The sequence below is a fragment of the Chiloscyllium punctatum genome, chromosome 10, assembly GCF_047496795.1.
Source record: "Chiloscyllium punctatum isolate Juve2018m chromosome 10, sChiPun1.3, whole genome shotgun sequence".
NCBI classification, from domain to species: domain Eukaryota; kingdom Metazoa; phylum Chordata; class Chondrichthyes; order Orectolobiformes; family Hemiscylliidae; genus Chiloscyllium; species Chiloscyllium punctatum.
This window is the reverse complement of record NC_092748.1, coordinates 90984700-91002999: the sequence shown is the minus strand read 5'-3', so window position 1 is coordinate 91002999 and position 18300 is coordinate 90984700. Positions and strand designations below refer to the sequence as shown.

The 18300-nt window shown below is 37.0% G+C and overlaps 1 protein-coding gene across 10 annotated transcripts in view; it reads left to right on the top strand.

Moving 5' to 3' along the window:
• gtdc1 (glycosyltransferase-like domain containing 1) overlaps positions 1 to 18300 on the top strand; it is a 369150-nt gene that overhangs the window by 350673 nt on the left and 177 nt on the right. For 8 of the 10 annotated variants that reach the window (XM_072579739.1, XM_072579733.1, XM_072579738.1 and 5 more), the window contains one exon: positions 759 to 3182. In XM_072579739.1, coding sequence (XP_072435840.1) covers positions 759 to 842 — 84 coding nt within the window. In that variant the 3' untranslated portion in view covers positions 843 to 3182. Of the gene's footprint in view, positions 1 to 758; positions 3183 to 8492; positions 11624 to 18300 lie in introns of those variants that run through there. The other 2 variants (XR_011961711.1, XM_072579734.1) reach the window with 2 other exon arrangements.

Sequence of the window (18300 nt, the reverse complement as noted above, 5' to 3'; positions counted from 1 at the left end):
AAATCAAAGTTAATATTTCGGATCAAGTAGCCCTTCCTCACATGGGAAGGGTTGCTCGACCTGAAACTTTAACTCTGATTTCTCTCCACAGATGCTGCCAGACCTGCTGAGCTTTTCCAGTAACTTTGATTATTTCCAATAAGCTACTGTTTTGAATAGAGTTTAGATTAGAGTGGTTCTGGAAAAGCACAGCAGGTCAGGCAGAATCTGAGGAACAGGAAAATTCATTCCTGAAGAAGAGCTTTTTCCCAAAACGTCGATTTTCCTGCTCCTCGGATGCTGTCTGACCTGCTGTGCTTTTCCAGAACCACTCTAATCTAGGCTCTGATTTCCAGCATCTGCAGTCCTCACTTTTGCCTACTGTTTTGAACAGTTCTGGCAAAATTAGCCAAAACTTGGGTCACATCCTCAGAATCTGTGCACAAAACAGAGCAGTCGTGCTGTTTCTCTACAAGTGCAGCAGAATTCAAGCCAGGTACACTCAGCTAGTTGAGTTAGTCGGAAGAACCGGTGACCATAATAGTTTGAAGTCAACAATTTGTAACCATGCCACTGAGTTCTAGTATTGTGTGCATTTAAGTTTGAGGCTTTTCATTTTCATTAAATTGTCTTTATGTAAAAGAGCAGCATTGATGGAAAGGTGCAATGTAGTAAGTGCAGGTTTATTTTGTCTAAGCACACTGTTGAGTATTTTATTATATGGAGATGTAAAAGGAAATTTCTTTGTCCTTTAAAAAAGTTTCTGTTCTTTCATATAGGTTGACTTGGCCCGCTTTTCCTGGGTAGTTCTTCGTGGCAAAATCAGGTCTCTGCTCGCAGCAGAAGCTGGAGAAGATTTGTGACAGATGGGTTTAAGTCACAAACTTGCAGCCTTAGGCAGAATCTGTGGAAGTTTCCAGAGTGTGCCCATATTTACCTGATCAGAGAGAAAGAAAATCTGCAGAGGAAGCTGAGCCTGGCTGCTTGTCATAGCTGACACAGAGCCATCTGCCACAAACCTGTGGCGGCTTTAGATCTCCGATCCCTGCCACCACCCAACCCAAATTAAATACAGATTCATAGCAAAGTTACGATGGTTACACATGTCCCTGTTTCACATGCAGGAGACTATCTGTTCAAAAATATGTGGCCTGTTGTGTAACCACACTCATGTATCCCATATGTGGTGCCACATTGAATTTCCGGTCGAATCTGTTTTTATCCTTTGTACTGTATGACATGGTGCCTAAATACTTTTTTCTTGTGGACTTGATGGCAGCCAAGCTGCAGCTTCAAAAGCTCACACTTGGCTGTGTTTATACCTAGGTTGCCAGGTTATCGCTCGAGTCCTGTCATGTCCTCAAAGGGCCACAGGGTCTGAAAGGAGGATCAGAGTGCTAGCGGACTAATCGGGCAACCATCCATGAATTGTTTTCAGGCAAAGATTGCTTCTGTCTTTTTTTTATTGTGAATTAATCAGTGTGCTGCAAGGATTCTTTAGCAAAGGTATTAATAAGAAGTCTGGCAGGTATTCCCTTGATTCACAGTGTTGCATTTGCAATTAATTAATTTTAGGGAATGCTAAAAGATAAACAGCTGCAATTCAAACTAGCATTGAGAATATGTTGTGTGGTGCCATCTATTTGATGCACTGTAAACAGGGATGTTTTCTTCCCTCTCCGTGTGCAGACAGCAGGCACTATCAAAATCTACCTCCAACAAACTGTTTCCTAACTGATTATAGCTGTAAGCAGATGCAAATTTGAGTATTTGAATGAAAAGCACAATTAAAGAGTAACATTTGCTGGCATAAATACTAAATAAATGTCCAGAAATATTCAGCATTGGTATTGCAGTATTAATTAACACTTGCCCAAAAGATTGGCAAATTGAGCCCTTTTACTTCTTGAATACCTCACAGCTATGTCACGATGCAAAGGATTTTTTTTTAAATCATGCAGTAGTGCTGTTTGGGGTCATAGCTTTCTTCTCAGCATCTCTTCAGTGATACTGTATCTCTGTCGCTTACAGCAATGTTTTTTTGGCTTTTTAGATCGACTTGGCTTTTTACTCTGGAACGCTGATGGTATGACACCAGGCCAGGAAAATATAAGCAGCAGTAAAAAAAAACTTGGCGAGATAGGACACAATGAATCTCTAGTTTATGTACTTAATTTTAAGAAAAATGTTTCATGAGTAATGTTGTTTGTTAGGAGCAGAATGTGCTTAACTGTGGCATTAATAGACTTTGCAGAGGTTACTCAGGCCCCTGGGTACATCACAAAACTGTCCTCCTACACGATAGAGCGTGCAGCTGCAATTTAGCCCCAGGCACACCTACCCACAGTCACTATCTAATGCATTTTACATTTGTGCAGATGAAAAAGAGGAGGACTTTGCACTCTTTGTTCCTTTGTACCTCACATCAGCTGCCACATGGAAACTGTAGTGTAGGTTTTTCTTTGTCTTTAATCTGTAATTAGGAATTCTGTGTATAGTCTCTTCATTGTGGTTGGTGTCGGAGTTGACAAATATTACTAAGGCATCATGGTAGTCAAGTATAAGGAAAAGAATAATACATTATACCGGTGCTGGGAAGTTTTGGGAGGAGCATTCATTGTTCCCAAATTCGATTCTCACTTGAATGAATCCGCATGTCTGCAAGAATATAAACATGGAAAGGATACACATGTTCAAGACAAGTAAAGAAGAACAAGGAATATAGGAAATAATCTTCAGGAATAATTTATTTCACCTGGTTATGACATCAAAACAAGAAGACATTAATGCAATTTTTTCATCATGACTGAAAGTGTCAGACTGATTCAGATGTGCATGTTTGCAGTGCGAAGAATGCACACCCCAAATCACAGTGGCAAGCTTTGTAAATAAAAAAAAACCTATGGTGGTGACTGCTTCTAAGTCAATAGTGATGAGTTTGATATAATTAACTCTTGATGGGCTGTCAAGTAATTGTGGAGTGAATGTAGAAAATGTTAAATAGCTACTCAAGTTAATAGGATTTGTTCTCTTTAATAAAATGTTCCATGCTAGCCTGAAGTTTAAGACCTGCTGCAAATATTTACATTATATCTGTTGATATAGTTATTGCTCTTTTAACACAATTAGTGCGATTGTTTTAATTTTCAATGTGAAATTAGTTGGCTTGCAAGATTAAATTCTTTGAAATAAAAACCTTTGAAAACCTGTCAATGAATGTTGTATTTTTAAAAGTTCAATACAGTTTACACTGTGTTCAATGTATTACAACACACCACTTTCTGAAACTGTTTACAGAATAATTGTATTTCTGGTTAGAAATACATCTTTGGATTACTATAGCATTTGCAAGAAACTCCACAACTTAAATTCTGTGATTGAAAAGTATTAATCAGATCATATGATTGAGCCAGCACACTACTTCCATCAATCAAATCAGTTTTGTTGCACCCTTTGTTCTCTGTGTAACAGGCCTCAATCTAGGGATCCTTTGTGTTTGGTTTATAAAGTTACATTACAAAAGGGTTTTAAGATTTCCCTGCCGTCTTTTCTTTAACGGGACCTTTTGATCCTAAACCTGCTGTGGCTAGTGAAATCCTCACCCATTCTTTAGTGTCGCACATCATTGGAATTTGAATAGACCTACCTGAAAGTCTTAACTTTCCACACAGCGTTAGTTGTTCTCCAGTTCAGTCTATTGTTCCTGTGGACAGAAGGGGGTCTCGGGGCACTTTTTGTCCATCTTTTGAGTGGCCAAAGGTGCTTTCTATGTGAGTTATATTCCCCTGGAAATAAATAACCAGGAAGAAAGAAATCCATATACCTCATTTCCTGCTTTCCATGTTTAGAGCTGAGGAGCAGGAGGTCATCTTAACACACCAGTATACCTTAATACCTTTAGACATTGGATGCATAGAAACCCGCTGAATGACTCCTAAACTTTCATTGTGTGCACCAACCCCTACTGTGCTGTGTTACAAATCACATTGACAAAGGAGCGTTCACTCCATTCCCTATACCTTGATTGAATTTTTTTAAATTTACAGAAGAATTCCTTTATTTCCATACCAGTAATTCTTTTTGGATCTTACCCATAAAGATCCAATATAAAAGTTCAACAACATTTAGAATTTGCTATACGCAAACTGCAACTTTTTGAATCAATGAGCAAAATTAGAACAATAACAATATATGCAAATTGCCTAGGTTGAGATAAAGCAGAGAGAACAATAAAGTGTTAGTTCATTGGATTATAATCTGTGAATTGGTTTATACTTTAAAATGCCCCTTGCAAAGTTATTTTACAGCTGTGCTCCATAACTCTACAGTATAATAATTATGCCATTTGTTTTTGAGGTTTAGTGTTCTTAGTTTGGCTTTCAGTGCTTGAAATGGCAAGAGACAAGCTTGCTATTAGAGTGAATATTTTTTGATAGCGACTGTGATAGTAGAGGTCCTTGGACAGCAGAGAATTCCACCTGATAAGCAGAAAAAGTTGATAAAGGTCAATCACTGTTCTATAAGAACTGCTTCTATCAACTAGTAACTGAATAATATGCATACCCAGTTTTCATTAAGTATACTGAAAATTATTATGTTCTCATAATTAAAGGATGTGGAAAATGAGTAAAATATAATGAGGAATAGGAAATGATACATGTTTTGGAAAAATACATGATCCCTCACCTTTCCTGTGCTCAAATACCACCAATTCATATTTCAATGGGATCTTGTTGGCTTTCTTAAAACATAGAATAAGACAATTATTAAGACTTTCTTTATCACTGTAAAAGTATACAAACATTAAATGCAAAGACAAAGGAAGAATTACACTTTGACCATCTATAAGTGGAAGTCCAATTTTCACCTTCCATAAATCTGTGGAAGGACTTATTATTCCTGAAATAGGTCTGTTGTTACTATGCTTTTTTTCTCTTTTTTTTGGAATAATTGTGTTTATATGAGGGCTGATGACATTTTCGGTGGAAATATTTAAAAGATTGATATTAAAAATAATCCTTGAAAATTAAGCTACTACAAACTTTACTAACCTTATGTTCTGTCTACCCTATTATTGACTTTTCAACAGAGGGAATAAAAGTGGTCAACAGTAAACCTAACAGTAGATTATCTGGATTTCCAAAAGATACTTAATAAGTTACCCCAGTATCAACTAATGAGTAATGCCAGAGAATGTGGATCTGTGGGACAAGTAACAGCACGGATTGTTAGTTGACTTCAAGATGGAAAGCAGAGTGGGAGTAAACAGTATTTATTCAGAGTGGCAGAATGTGGGGGAGTGATGCTCCAGAAAGATCTGTTCATCAATGACTGATGTTTGCAATTTATATTTACAGTTTAGACCTTAGAATCAAAAACACAATTTACAAATTTACAGGTGATAGCAAATTGGAGGAAATCAGTTCCTTCAAGAACTGCAATAAATGACAGAAAGAATAAACATTCAGAATGGATGAATAATTGGCAAACTGTTCAATACAAAATTGTTGCACACAGGAGCTCATTTGGCCTGTTGAATCTGCACTGATCCTGTAAATGAGTGATTCACTTAGTAGAACTCCCCTGTCTTTTCCATGTAACTCTGCACATTCTTCTTATAGCATGAGTTTGAGCCATACATTGGTAGGAAGAATAAGGAGATCTCATACTACTTACAAAGTTAGGAGTCTAAATGAGTAATGGAACAAAAGGATCTTAAAACATAAATATGTCAATCATTATCAGTTATGCCTAAGCATAAAAGGCCTTTTAAAAAAAAGCAAACCAATCACAAAGCTTTATTTTTTGACTTGTGATGATAAAGGCCTTCTCTATCAGAGCTTCCAACATACTCAGGGTCTCACTACCTTCACACATGGTCCTCAAGATAAGTGCAGTTGGACAGAGGGCATTAAACACATCGTTGTGGCATTTGCAAAGCTGGTTTGGAAAGAAACACAATTTTTTGTTGAGGTTCATCCCAAGCAGCTCCATGATGCAAGAGTCTGAATGCATACAAACAAGAAAAGTATCAGTTCTTGCTGGAGGAACATCAATTTGGCAAAAGATTTTCTTTGGTCTACATGAAACCAGCTAGTCTTCTCTTGAGCAGTTTGCACCAGAGAATGTATAACATGAAATATAAAGGCACATTGTAAATATGACTTGCAATGGAAAATGTAACGAAGCATCCCAAATTATTTTGAAAGAAACTGATATGGATTGCACTTTATGTATTGTAAAATATGAGTTTTGTGTGTACTCTTACAAATTTTATAAATGAAATATATCTTTGAAAAAAAAGTTTCATTTCTAGAGGAGTAGAGTTTAAAAAGAAGTTATGATAATTCTGTTTCAAACTTTTGTTGGACTACACTTAGAGTAGCACATGCAGTTCTGGTTACTGTATTAAGAAAAGGATATAGACAGGATACAGAAAAGATTTACAAAGATGATTCCAAAAATGCTTGGTGAATATACTGATAAAAAGCATTACAGATTGAGTCTTTTTTTTCTAGGGCCAACCTAATAGATGTCTATAAATAATGAAAAGTTTTGCTAGAATGGATACAAGAGAGAATATCTCTGCTTGTGGGGAAGGATGTAATTGGAATGCATTCAACATAATATAAACACCAAGAAATTCAGAAAGTGTGTGTTTACCCAAAGAGTGATTAGATTGTGAAAGTTGAGACCACACGGAGTGGTTGAAATGAATAGTATATGCACATTTAAGTGGAAGCTAGAATGCACAGTCACGATGTTAGATTTTGATAAGGGAAGATGGGAAGAAGCTTGAGTGGTGCATAAATACCTTATTTATTAACATGATAAATATTGCAACTGGGTGGGTCAAAATACTTGTTTCTGTGCATTATATGTGTGTCAGGGTGGCAAATAATGACTTTCAAATTTAATAAAAACCTTGAACAGAAGAGTAGATAGTCTCATAGGGACCATGTGACCACAGTCAGTTGTGAAAATCCCATCTGGTTCACTAATGTCCTCTCAGAAAGGAAATCTGCCATCCTTACCTGCTTGGTCTGTTTGTGAATCCAGACCCACAACAATGTGGACTCAACTGTCCTCTTAAATAAATGCTGGCAATACTTTTTTAAAAAACTCCGACGTAATGAATGCTGGTGACATCATCATTGGACTTATATTGATGTAGCTAAACTACACCTGCCAGTCTCAAATCGGTGTCTGAATAATATGAGTTGCAGACTGTTGATCTGAAGGATACAGTTCTCGGAAAAGTAACTTTTAACGTTTTAAAAGCACTTTTGATGTTTTAGGAACTAGCATTAGAAATATTGAAAACTCATTTTAGTTAGGTTGATAGGTGACAGATAGAATTCGCAGCACAGATTTGGACATTCAGCCCAACTGATTTTTGCTACACAAACTTGCTCTTTGTTCCTGTTCATCTCTTAAGATATATCCTCTTTATGATTGTCGCTAAGGATTCGAAAGGGCCTAGATCTATAATGTCACAGTTCTGCTGGTTTTAGTTTTGTCAATGAAGCACTCAGTGGAGATGAGTTGCTTTCCCACAGGATTAACAGTATGGGCTGGAAATAGATTCACCTCTCCTCATCTCTACATCCCTCCCAGCCTCAGTTTAATGAACTTAGAAAAAGAAGAAAATATTTCCGCAGACAAGAAAAGTAAATTAATTGTGGCATAATCTTTACTGTGGACACAGGTAGAAAGCTGGTGTTTATGGTTGAGTTACCGGTGATAGAACCTGAACCATTTTATTTCCCACTGAAGTTAATGGAACAGCATTTTGGACAGGATGTTTGTTGGATTGCTGGTTTACAATTGTTCATTCTTGTAAAAACCTGAAACTGAAAAGTCTCATCTCCCAAAACTCTTCCTTGTAACTGTTTTAAAAGCAAGTACTGTGCTAAGACCCCACCTTTACAGGAATGTGCATGTTTTAGCTGCCGAGCACTTCAGCTGCTTCCATCATCTGACTGTTTACTACTTGAGGCGTGTGGAGCATTAAATCATTCTGACTCACATCCCACAAAACAGTTGGCCTAATCCAACTAGTTGGTCGTCAGTGTTTGTTAAAAATTAAATTACCCTAAATTACAGATGATTTGATCCCCAAATGACTGAGGTTCAGGTGTACCTTTAAAGATTTGTACCTCTAATATGATTTCAGACTTCCAGTGGCTGATGATTTCTTACTGAATTTTTCTACAAAACATTTGCCTCCATATTGACATCATTAGATTACTTACAAGCATCATTGTTCAGTCATTGCAAGGCTATGGGAAATACTTAGGGAAGTAGACATGAGCAATGTTGGATCAGCCATGATCACATTGAATGGCAAGCAGGCTTGAGTAGCGTAATGGTCTACTCTTGATCTTATTTCTTACGGTCTTATGTTTCAAGTTGTATCTTTTTTCCATTGTGAGATTATTGTTTGTTATGAAAAAAAAACAATGTTTTTTTCTGCTTTTGTACAAATGTGTTTTAGCCTGTTCCTTTGTTAGGCTGGAAACTGTTTTGGATCACAAAATCCTTAAGTGTCCCTTGCTCAGACGTGTGAAGCAAGAAATTCCTGTTGATGAACATTGCTGTGGGTAAGGTACTCTGTGCTTTTAGAGCAATGTTTCTGATATCATGGAACTTAAAATGTTAGTACACTTAAATCTTCCTCTTTCCACTTTGTGATGCTAAGTGTTGTCTTGCATGTCCAGGGGAGACCTTAAGGCACAGGAGCATGCAGCAAGATCTTTGTTGTTTGCAAGCAAAAAAAAGTCATGGCTTTCAGTGCTGTAATGCACAAGCAATAAAATTTGCCACATTTTGTAAATGAAGCACAGATGAAATCTGCATTTCATTTTTTAAACTCACTTAACTAGCACATTAAAATGAACTTTAGGCCCATGTTTGTGAAACTCATGTTTTAGCAGCTTTTCTGTAAAGATAATCTCACAGTTAACGCTTTGCAGTATGACTTTAAATGTTCAAGATATGTATGTTTTAATGTGATTGTTATGAAGGACAATGTTAAACATTATAGAACATGTCACAATTAATAGTTTCAAAACTATTCCTTTGGTTCGACTGGACTTTCAAAGCTCTCTCAAAGTGAAATAGCTCTCAAATTCTAAAATGGGTCAATAGTACCAACAGATACTGTCAAGCCTATATATATTGATAGTGTTAATCTTGTTCTATTTACTGCTCACATCTGAATTGACTCGCCATCAGCCTCAGGGTTACTGTTGCATTTTCCACTTTGAGCAAACAGTTGAAAAATGAAAAAGAAAAACTCATTCAAAATGTTTTTAGAAAAGCATTGTGTGAGTTATACAAAGCAACTGACGACAATTTCATTGCTATTGTGCCCACACCCTCTATAAAGACTCATACACGCACCAAACTTTGTGCTTCTTAACCTCTGTATTGAATCCCTCTTGCTAGTAAAAATGACGAGGTTAAACATTAAACGCTTCTAGTGAAAGGACACCTGTATTTGCTGGTCACATTATGCACAAACTGAAAACGCTTTACAGCTGGCCAAATTAGCATAATTAAATTCACATCAATTAGAAAAGCTCAATCAGCCCATTCTAGCCTTCTCATGCAGATACTGGCATTTGTCTAAGGTGATAAATAACAAAGACTTTCAGAGTTGAAGACTTCATAGCTGAAAGGAAGAGTAATAGGATTTGTATATTGTCCTGATGTTTCACCTTAAAGCTAGTGGAAGTGATTAGCACTAAACATGCCATTGAACGAGGTACTGTTGCATTTTGCATTCCAATTACACTAGAACACAGGAGTCAGCATTGCAGATGTGCATTTTACAACATGCCACTGTTGCAATTACTCTTTTATCCACAAATAATGAGGGTAAACAAAGCCTGGCTTTGTGACTTTGGCCCTGCTTTGCACAGGGAAGCCCTGATGACCCTGCGATCGTAACAAGACTTCACTGTGTGATGCTTGCAAGTAAATTCCTCCAGATGAGAAGTGACATGGGGTTCAAGGGTTAATTTGTGTAACAGGCAAATTTGCATACAAATGAAAAATGATGAAATTTCTGTTCTCCTAAATTTTCAATGTCAGTGACATCAAACAGCAGACTGCACTCCCTTGCTGTTCATGGAATATTCATTACTTGTGAAACAGAAGCATCTTGTTAGGTTTTAATCTAAAACTTCAAATCACTAGCTTAATTTGTTAAACTTTATCACTTGTAACACTTGCCTTCCTGTTTTAGCTGTTCTTTGTCTTAACGTCATGTGTACTTTATGCTTCACTATATACAGCTAATAAATTAGACAAATGGAAGCCTCATTGCTAAGGAATCTTCATTCATTTCACAAAATCATCTATGTCTGTTCTCCACTACCAGAATTAAGGCCTCATTTTATTTTCCCAGGATCTGGAGCCAAAGCTAGAAAAATAGTAACAATGTTAATAAAACTAAATTGTGGATGTCATATTGCTTTTATTGATTTAAATATATCTTAGAATGTCATTGGATGTTATAGAAACAAACAATTCCCCTTTGCCTGTCAATTTATATGAATGTGAAGATGTGGGTTCAAAGAAAAATGTGTAGTAAACATACTCCTTTAGCAAGTTCTGAATTTACACTTTCAATTCATATAAGGCTAATCTGAACATATTTGTTACATTGGCATTCAGATGTAACAGTTGCTACCTTAAATTTGTTTGCTGAACTGGATGATTTTTCTAAAATGTGTGCATTTATTGTTTAGAATCTTCAATGTGCTACTCACATTTAGACATTGGACCTCATTAAGTTCACAGATCAATGTCCACAGACAATGTATAGATATAGTGATACCCGATTAGTGTAGGGTATTGTATAGTCCCCAGCCCAATGTAGGGTATAATATAGTCCCCAGCTCAACTTCAGGATATTGATAGCATGTTATTCAGCAATGATAAGGTAATGCTAAGTGGCAGTGGTTAGATTCTCTCCTGTCAGAGCTAGCCAATTTGTAGCACTAATATTAGTCATCACTTATCTGGCCTCATCTGACTCTATCCAGATCTTACAGCAATGCAGACATTGGTTATTCCAATGTCTGAGGAGCTTCAGATTGTACTAAACATTGTGCAACCATCAGCAAAGATCTTCACTTCTGACATAATGATGGAAGGATGGTTATTATTGAAACAGAAAAAGTTTAGTCCCAGGATATTGCTACACAAATTCCTAAGGGTGATGTCCCAGAGTGAAGATCATTGTGATTTGTTGAAGGTCACCATGGTTGACGACGCCACTGTTGTAGGTTGGATCTCAAACAAGGATGAGATAAAATACAGGACAGATTCAGTGCCTAGTGGCATGGTGTAAGACAACAATCTCTCCATCAATGTCAGCAAAACAAAGGAACTGGTCATTGACTTCAGGAAATGAAATGGAAGGCATGTCCCTGTCTGATTCAGCGGTGCTGAGGTGGAGGTGTTTGAGACAGTCAACCTCCTGGGAGTGACAATCACCAACAATCTGTCCTGATTCACCATGTCAAAACTAGAATCAAGAAAACAACAATGTCTCTACTTCTTCAGGAGGCTAAGGAAATTCAATATGCCCACAAGGACTGTTTCCAGTTTTTATACATGCATCATGGAAACACGCGAGCATTTTATGTGAATTTTATCCCGAACAATGTTCAAAGCTTGCTTGCAAAGTAACAAAACTGAAACTATTGTTATCAAAGTATAAAGGTCCCAAAAAGCAGTGATAACACTTAAAGAAGTATTGTTAAACAGACAAAAGTAAAGCCAACTTAACAAAAATATCTCTGAACATTATATGACATCCCTGATTTGGATGTACCACAGTGTGGTATGAACTACTATTCCCAAAAACCACAAGAAACTATAAAGTGTCATGAACACAGCCTAGTTCATCACGCAAACCAGCCTCCCATCCATTGACTCCATCTACACTTCCCCACTGCCTTGGGAAAGCAGCCAACATAATCAGTGACCCCTCCCACCCCAGTTATACTCTCTTCCACCCCCTTCCATCAGGCAGAAGAGATAAAAGTTTGAATCGATGAACAAACAGATTCAAGAACAGCCTTATGAATGGACCTCTCACGTTAATTCTGACCTTTCTCTCTGCACCTTCTCTACTGGTATAACACTGTATTCTGTACTCTGTTTTGCTACCCTGATGCATTAAGTATGGTATGATCTATCTGTATAGCACACAAAACAACACTTTTCACTGTGTCTTGGTATATGCAACAAAATAAATTAAACTGATAAATCAAGCTCATCATCTTCCTTTGTGTTTGGTGTATCTAATGTGGATAAATCTTTCAAAATTCCCATTGGCATATATTTGCTCAGGCTGCTTGATGTCACATGTTGTCAAATACTGCATAAAGCAATAGGGCAATAAATGGCCAGGTTGGGTCTGTCCTGCTGGTTATGGACAAGTCATAACAGAACCATTCTCCAGTTGACTGAAAGATACTAGTGTTGTGGTTGCACAGCTTAATTTGGGGTATGAATAATCCTGAAGGATAATTCTTCAGCTCCATAGCCACAATATTGAAAGGGCCTATGGCTGTTACTGTTTTCAGGGCATTCAGCGCTTTCATATTGTATGGAGAAAAATGAATTGACGGAGGACTGGTTCAAGGCTGATGGGAACCTTAGGAAGAAGCTGAAATGGAGGATTCACACAGCACTTCTGCTGAAGATGTTTCTCAATGGTTTTTACACTGGCAACCTGAATTTTACCATCACTATATGTTCATGGATCCTCCTCCCCATACTCATTAGTTAATCATCCACTAACATTCACAACTGCATGAGCAGAATAGCAGAACATTCACCTGAACTAACGGCTGTGAAATCCTTCGTTCAGTCCATGTCTATCACAGAAGGCACGTGTGCAGTTTGGAGTATCACAATGCCACAGAAACATGGGTGAAGAGAGTGTACAGGGTTAAAGACAGTCTTGTTTTCTCCTGGATTGCTGTGTAACAGGGGTTCCTGCGAGATACTTGTCAATTCCAGGAAGCTCCCAAACAATCCGGGAAGACAAGCAACTGAAAGTGCCATTTATATTCATATGCGGAATGTCATCAATCAATATATATCTTGAATGTCGAGCACGACCAGTAGCACATTTCCCTTCGTATACAGGTTCCTTACATAATAATATGCTGAGGGAAACTCCTAGCATTTCTACCCATCATCTTTCATATGTGAATACCACTAAGTTCCCAGACTAGAAAAGGAATATCAGTTTTCTTGAGATAAACATTGAATGAGGATTTGACTTTGTTAGTGATTACACCTGTCTAATCTGATCTGAATCAGATTGATGCACAGATGGCTTTAGACTGGCATCAGGCACTGAAATTTTGTAATCCCAGCTTTTGATGGAAGAAGATCAGACAGTGCCATTCAGGTTGAGAGCTACACAGTGTTCATCTGAATGTTAACAACAGATTTCTTTTTACTGCAGTGTTAGCCAAATATGAGACATTGTTATATAATGTTCAGAGATGTTTTTGTTAATTTGGCTTTACTTTTGTCTGTTTAATAATATTTCTTTAAGTGTTATCATTGCTTTTGGGGACTTTTGTACTTTGACAGTAATAGTTTCAGTTTTGTTACTTTGCAAGCAAGGTTTGAACCTTGTTCAGAATAAAATTCACATAAAATGCTCCAGTATTACCAGTTATTCTGTCTATTTCTGCTGTTTGAGATTAGCAAGGCCTCTGTCCACGATACTGTGAAATCAGCTGGTGGCAGGGGGAGAAAGCCTAAATTGCAATCCAGTGATTAATCCTTCCTAATATTCTTGTCTTGTTTCTGTCAGATAGGTCTTACTCCTGCTTGGTACTCTGACTAACTACCCAACTTGAGAGTTGTAATCTGCTGTCTGGAAGAGATTTTTGAGTGTAACTATTCAACTAAGGGATTTCCAAAATTAAGCTTTAAATTTCCCAAAATTGTGCACTTCTGAATAACTCATTGTGCATTGGGGTTCCAATCTTATCACCAAGAAAGGTTCACCTTAGATTACATTTAAATCAGAAATCCTGAGCATCGGGTACAACGACAGGCATTTCAGATACTAATCCATGGTTTTCCATCTCTGTAATATGAATGCACAGCATGATTTCATACTCTATTGTGGAATGCAGAACATGAAAATGGAGAAATTGTTCTGCTCTGAAGCACTGAGGAAACCAGAAAAATTAATCCCTGTTGTCACAGATTCTGGTAATAAGACAGGTGATTGAGTGATTAAGTAATTCAGCTGGCATCTTCATTAGTGTACCCAAATCTTGCAATCAGTTTTATTAAAGAAAGCACGATGCATGCAAAAATCCTGATTTACATAAGTTTATATTGCATAATGTGGAAGAATATTATTTTTAATAGGTTAAACTGCAGGATACTGTACAATGTGCTTAAGTTAGAATTTCTCTCATCAGCTATAGATATGTTGTAAATCTGCAGTAATAAAGTCCTATGTTTTTTTTAAATTCCCTTCTGTGATTGTCGTGCTTCACTATTCTTGGCATTTTTTTACCACAGAAACTTGCAAGGGAATTAAAATAAAACAGTGCCTCATGAAGTCTAGCACAATAAAATATCACCATAGTGTCTGTCATGATCTGCTTTATCATGTTTGCTGACAGCTCAGAAATGTCTGTATCCATCAGTCGCAAAATTGTAGCTCACACTGGAAAGAAAAAGTCAAAATAGAAACAAAGCTGTTGCTGAGATGAAACTTCTCTTTGACTTCATTGCGTCATATAGCTTGCAGAAGCAGCGCCATAGCTGATAATGGTAAAATTCAATGACTTAAGATATAAGATAAAATGTATCTTATAAATATAGTTGTTTCAAAGCAATAGTTCAGTTTGGTATGGGCTGGAGGCTTGTTGATCAGGGAGCTTGCACAACCTGAATTTTCCCTCTCACAAAATCATTTTCTCTTTGTACTTTTTCCTAGATGTTTGACTTAGCCATCTCTAGAAATTAATGTAATAAACATAATTTTATATGTCTATTTCATGGCTAAACTAAATTATACATTATTGCAAAAGAGCAATAAGTGTTAGCCATTAGTTTGCACAGAGTTTCCCAACCTGAGAGTTAGGACACAAGGTAGAGTTTTGAGCTGAAATCCTGAGGTTGCAAGCACCAAATGGGCATTGGCTGACCACTGACACAATCATCCACCATCACCCCTGCGCTCCGTCACTCTCCACAGGGTCGAAACAGTTCTCCAGCCTGAAAACAGGCTCACGGTGAGAAGATGTTTGGAAAGCACTGGTTTAGTTTGATATCACTGTTGTCTGTAATTCAGAACGTTTTGGGTTTTACAGCCACTTCAGGACTTGAGTGCAAAAAGGTCAAGACTTGACATTGCACCGCAGGGCTGAGGAAGCATGCAATGTCAGTGATGCTGTCTTTCAGATGATACAAAGCCTGTCTGCTCTCCCAGGTGGAGAGGGTCTCATTCCACTATTCTGAAGAGGAGCAAGGGGAGTTATCCCCAATGTCTTGGCCAAAATTTATCACCAAATCAGCATAAAAGAAAGAACCACCCCGTCATCATCATCTTGCTCCCTGTGGGAGCTTCCTGTTTATACATTGGCTACCATATCACCAACATTTCAATAGCAACTACACCATAAAAGTACTTGATTAGCTGTAAAGTGCTTTGGGATGTCCTTAGATTATGACAGGTACTATATAAATGAAAATAATTCTTTTAAGGCTGCAATTAGTTTATATAACCAGTAATTAAATACTGCAATTGTAACAAATAAAACAAGTTTGGCAGATTGGCTCACAAATCTCAGAACATTTGATATGGTTTATTAGTTGGTAGATGATTTTGAGTTTTTTACATTTGTAGTTCATATTTGAATGTGGGGATATTTGTTTTTATCTATGTTAGTTTATGAAGATCTAACACCTTTTAGTGTAGAGGAGGCAAGATATATTTTTGACAACATGGCAAGCATTGTTTGCTGCACTTCCTCCTGTCTACAATATTTTAATTTTGATATCTTGAAGGGGTGGGCAACTAAAGTAGTTTTACTATAGTTCAGTAATCTTGTTCATACAGACTCTACCAGAATGAAATACTGAAATACAGAAAGTTACATTTCTGGTTTTGTATGGACATGATTAAGTGATTCTCGTTAAATCACAGATTTTATTTTTAAAATAACAACTCCCTGAAATGTAAATCAGTTTAAGAAATATAATAAATAGAGTGAGATGCTATATAATTTCTCCTTTTCATTTAAAGATTTCCATATGTTATACATCATTTCAATCCAAGGAAATTGACATTTTCCCAGGGCTATCAGTCATCTCTCCTTTGGTTTGACTCCTGGTAGTTACCTAAGAATATACTGGGACTGATTTCCTCTCTGTTTCCTTCTGTAAAGCGTTTATGTTCTTTGCCTCTTCCTTAAAGCCTCAGCATAATGTATGTAACTGTCTGAGGATGGGGTGATGCGTGAGTGGGGATGAAGGCAGAAAAATTGTCACGATAGTGTGCTGCTGTTCAAATTAACAGTGCCAAGTTGAAGTGCCATCCTTCACTGCTATTCCATTCAACTGTTTTGCTTTGTGAAAACCCAAAAACCCATTTGTGCTGTTTGCCTTCATCAGTGTACTCCTTGAAGTGAAATACTTGGAATTCAGTGCTTGTGCGTGAGTACAAGGGGAAAATAAAAAATAACCTGCACTGCTGCTTTATGATTTTCATTTTATCTGACGTAAGAATAGAAGTTGTTATTGAGGATTCTGTGTCTGAAACATTTACCTTTTCTCAATCCGATCCTGTCTGACCTATTGGTCATTCTCAGTATTCAGAATTCGTGGTAACTTGTTTCTCGAGGAAAGAGGAAATATTGATAGTTAAACTCTCCTTTTTAAAACACCAAACTCTGCAAATACTTTGTTAAAGCACAACAGTTTCTGTTGGAGGAGGAGGCACACTCCCATAAGGCACTGTGCCATTGAACAGGTCTCATCTCTGAGTTAAACAGATTTCAATGCAAGCCTTCAACTCAGAGAACACATTTTGATGTACAAATCTAAATAGCTTCTCAGTTACAATGGCTTCTGAAATGACTTTGTGCAACTAGTGTGCACAGATAAACTGATTCATATCTATTTGAACCCGATTTGAACTCCAAAGCATTATATTCCAAATGAATTGTGTGATTTGCACACTTTAAAATTCCATGGTTCTAAACATTTTAGGCAATGTTTTAAACTCTTAGCTTTCTTTTTTTCTAGGATTGCTTGCTACATTGCCTTTGTTTGGAACGTTCTTCTTTTTCCCCCTCGTATTTTGTTTTAAGAGGCTTTCTGTACTAATTGAAATAAATCCCCAATCAGTGTGACCTTTTAGAGGTAACTATAGAGCTATTGCTTTATTCCTAATGCACTTTATTGAGGTCCTTTATGTTTTGTGTAGTTCTACCACCTAAAACGCAATTAATTGACTTCTGCCAGCTGTCAGTTACCATTTATTATCAATTAGTTCATCAAATTGATTAGCTGGCTTGGCCAAAATACGTAAAATGCACTTCTTTTCATTATAACTCTGTTTACATGGGAGGAAGAACCGTGATTAATTGATGTGATGGTAAAAAAAAAGCTTATGTGAACATTTAAAAAGAAGGTTTTCTAAGTAGACATACTGTGCTCTTACAGTGATTGGGGTGGTGCAGGATATGTTGAAAGGCCTCCCCCTGTTGATGTGTGCGATATCTTTAGGTACTGCACATCTGGCTTAACATGTTCAATTTAGGTCCTGAGACCTTAATGATCACTTACTTTATCTTGATGAGGTTTACTGTTAGTTAAGGATTAATTTCTATTTAGATACATTTTGCATTAATTCTCTTGATGCTGTTAATATTACTTGCAGTTTTAATGTTACTTATCATGTGTACTAAATATGTTTACTGTACACAGAGTAAATATGCAACATACTTGGGTTGATTGCCATTTAATCTTATGCCATATTCTTTGAAGCATGCTCAAACAAATACAACCATAACCCGGGATGGTTTAAAAGTTATATTTATGTAAATGCTGTGCGGTACTAATCTCTTTAGTACAATTTATTGCCTATCTCAATCTGTTGAGTGTTTTCAAATATGTTTTCCATGCTGTTAAATTTCTTATAGCACAAATCCTATGTGACACTAATTTTGTTTCCATGTTTTACCTTGTTGTCTTCCACTGGATGTTTCCCGCCATCCACTCCTTGTCCCTGTCATTGTTGGAAACCCATGG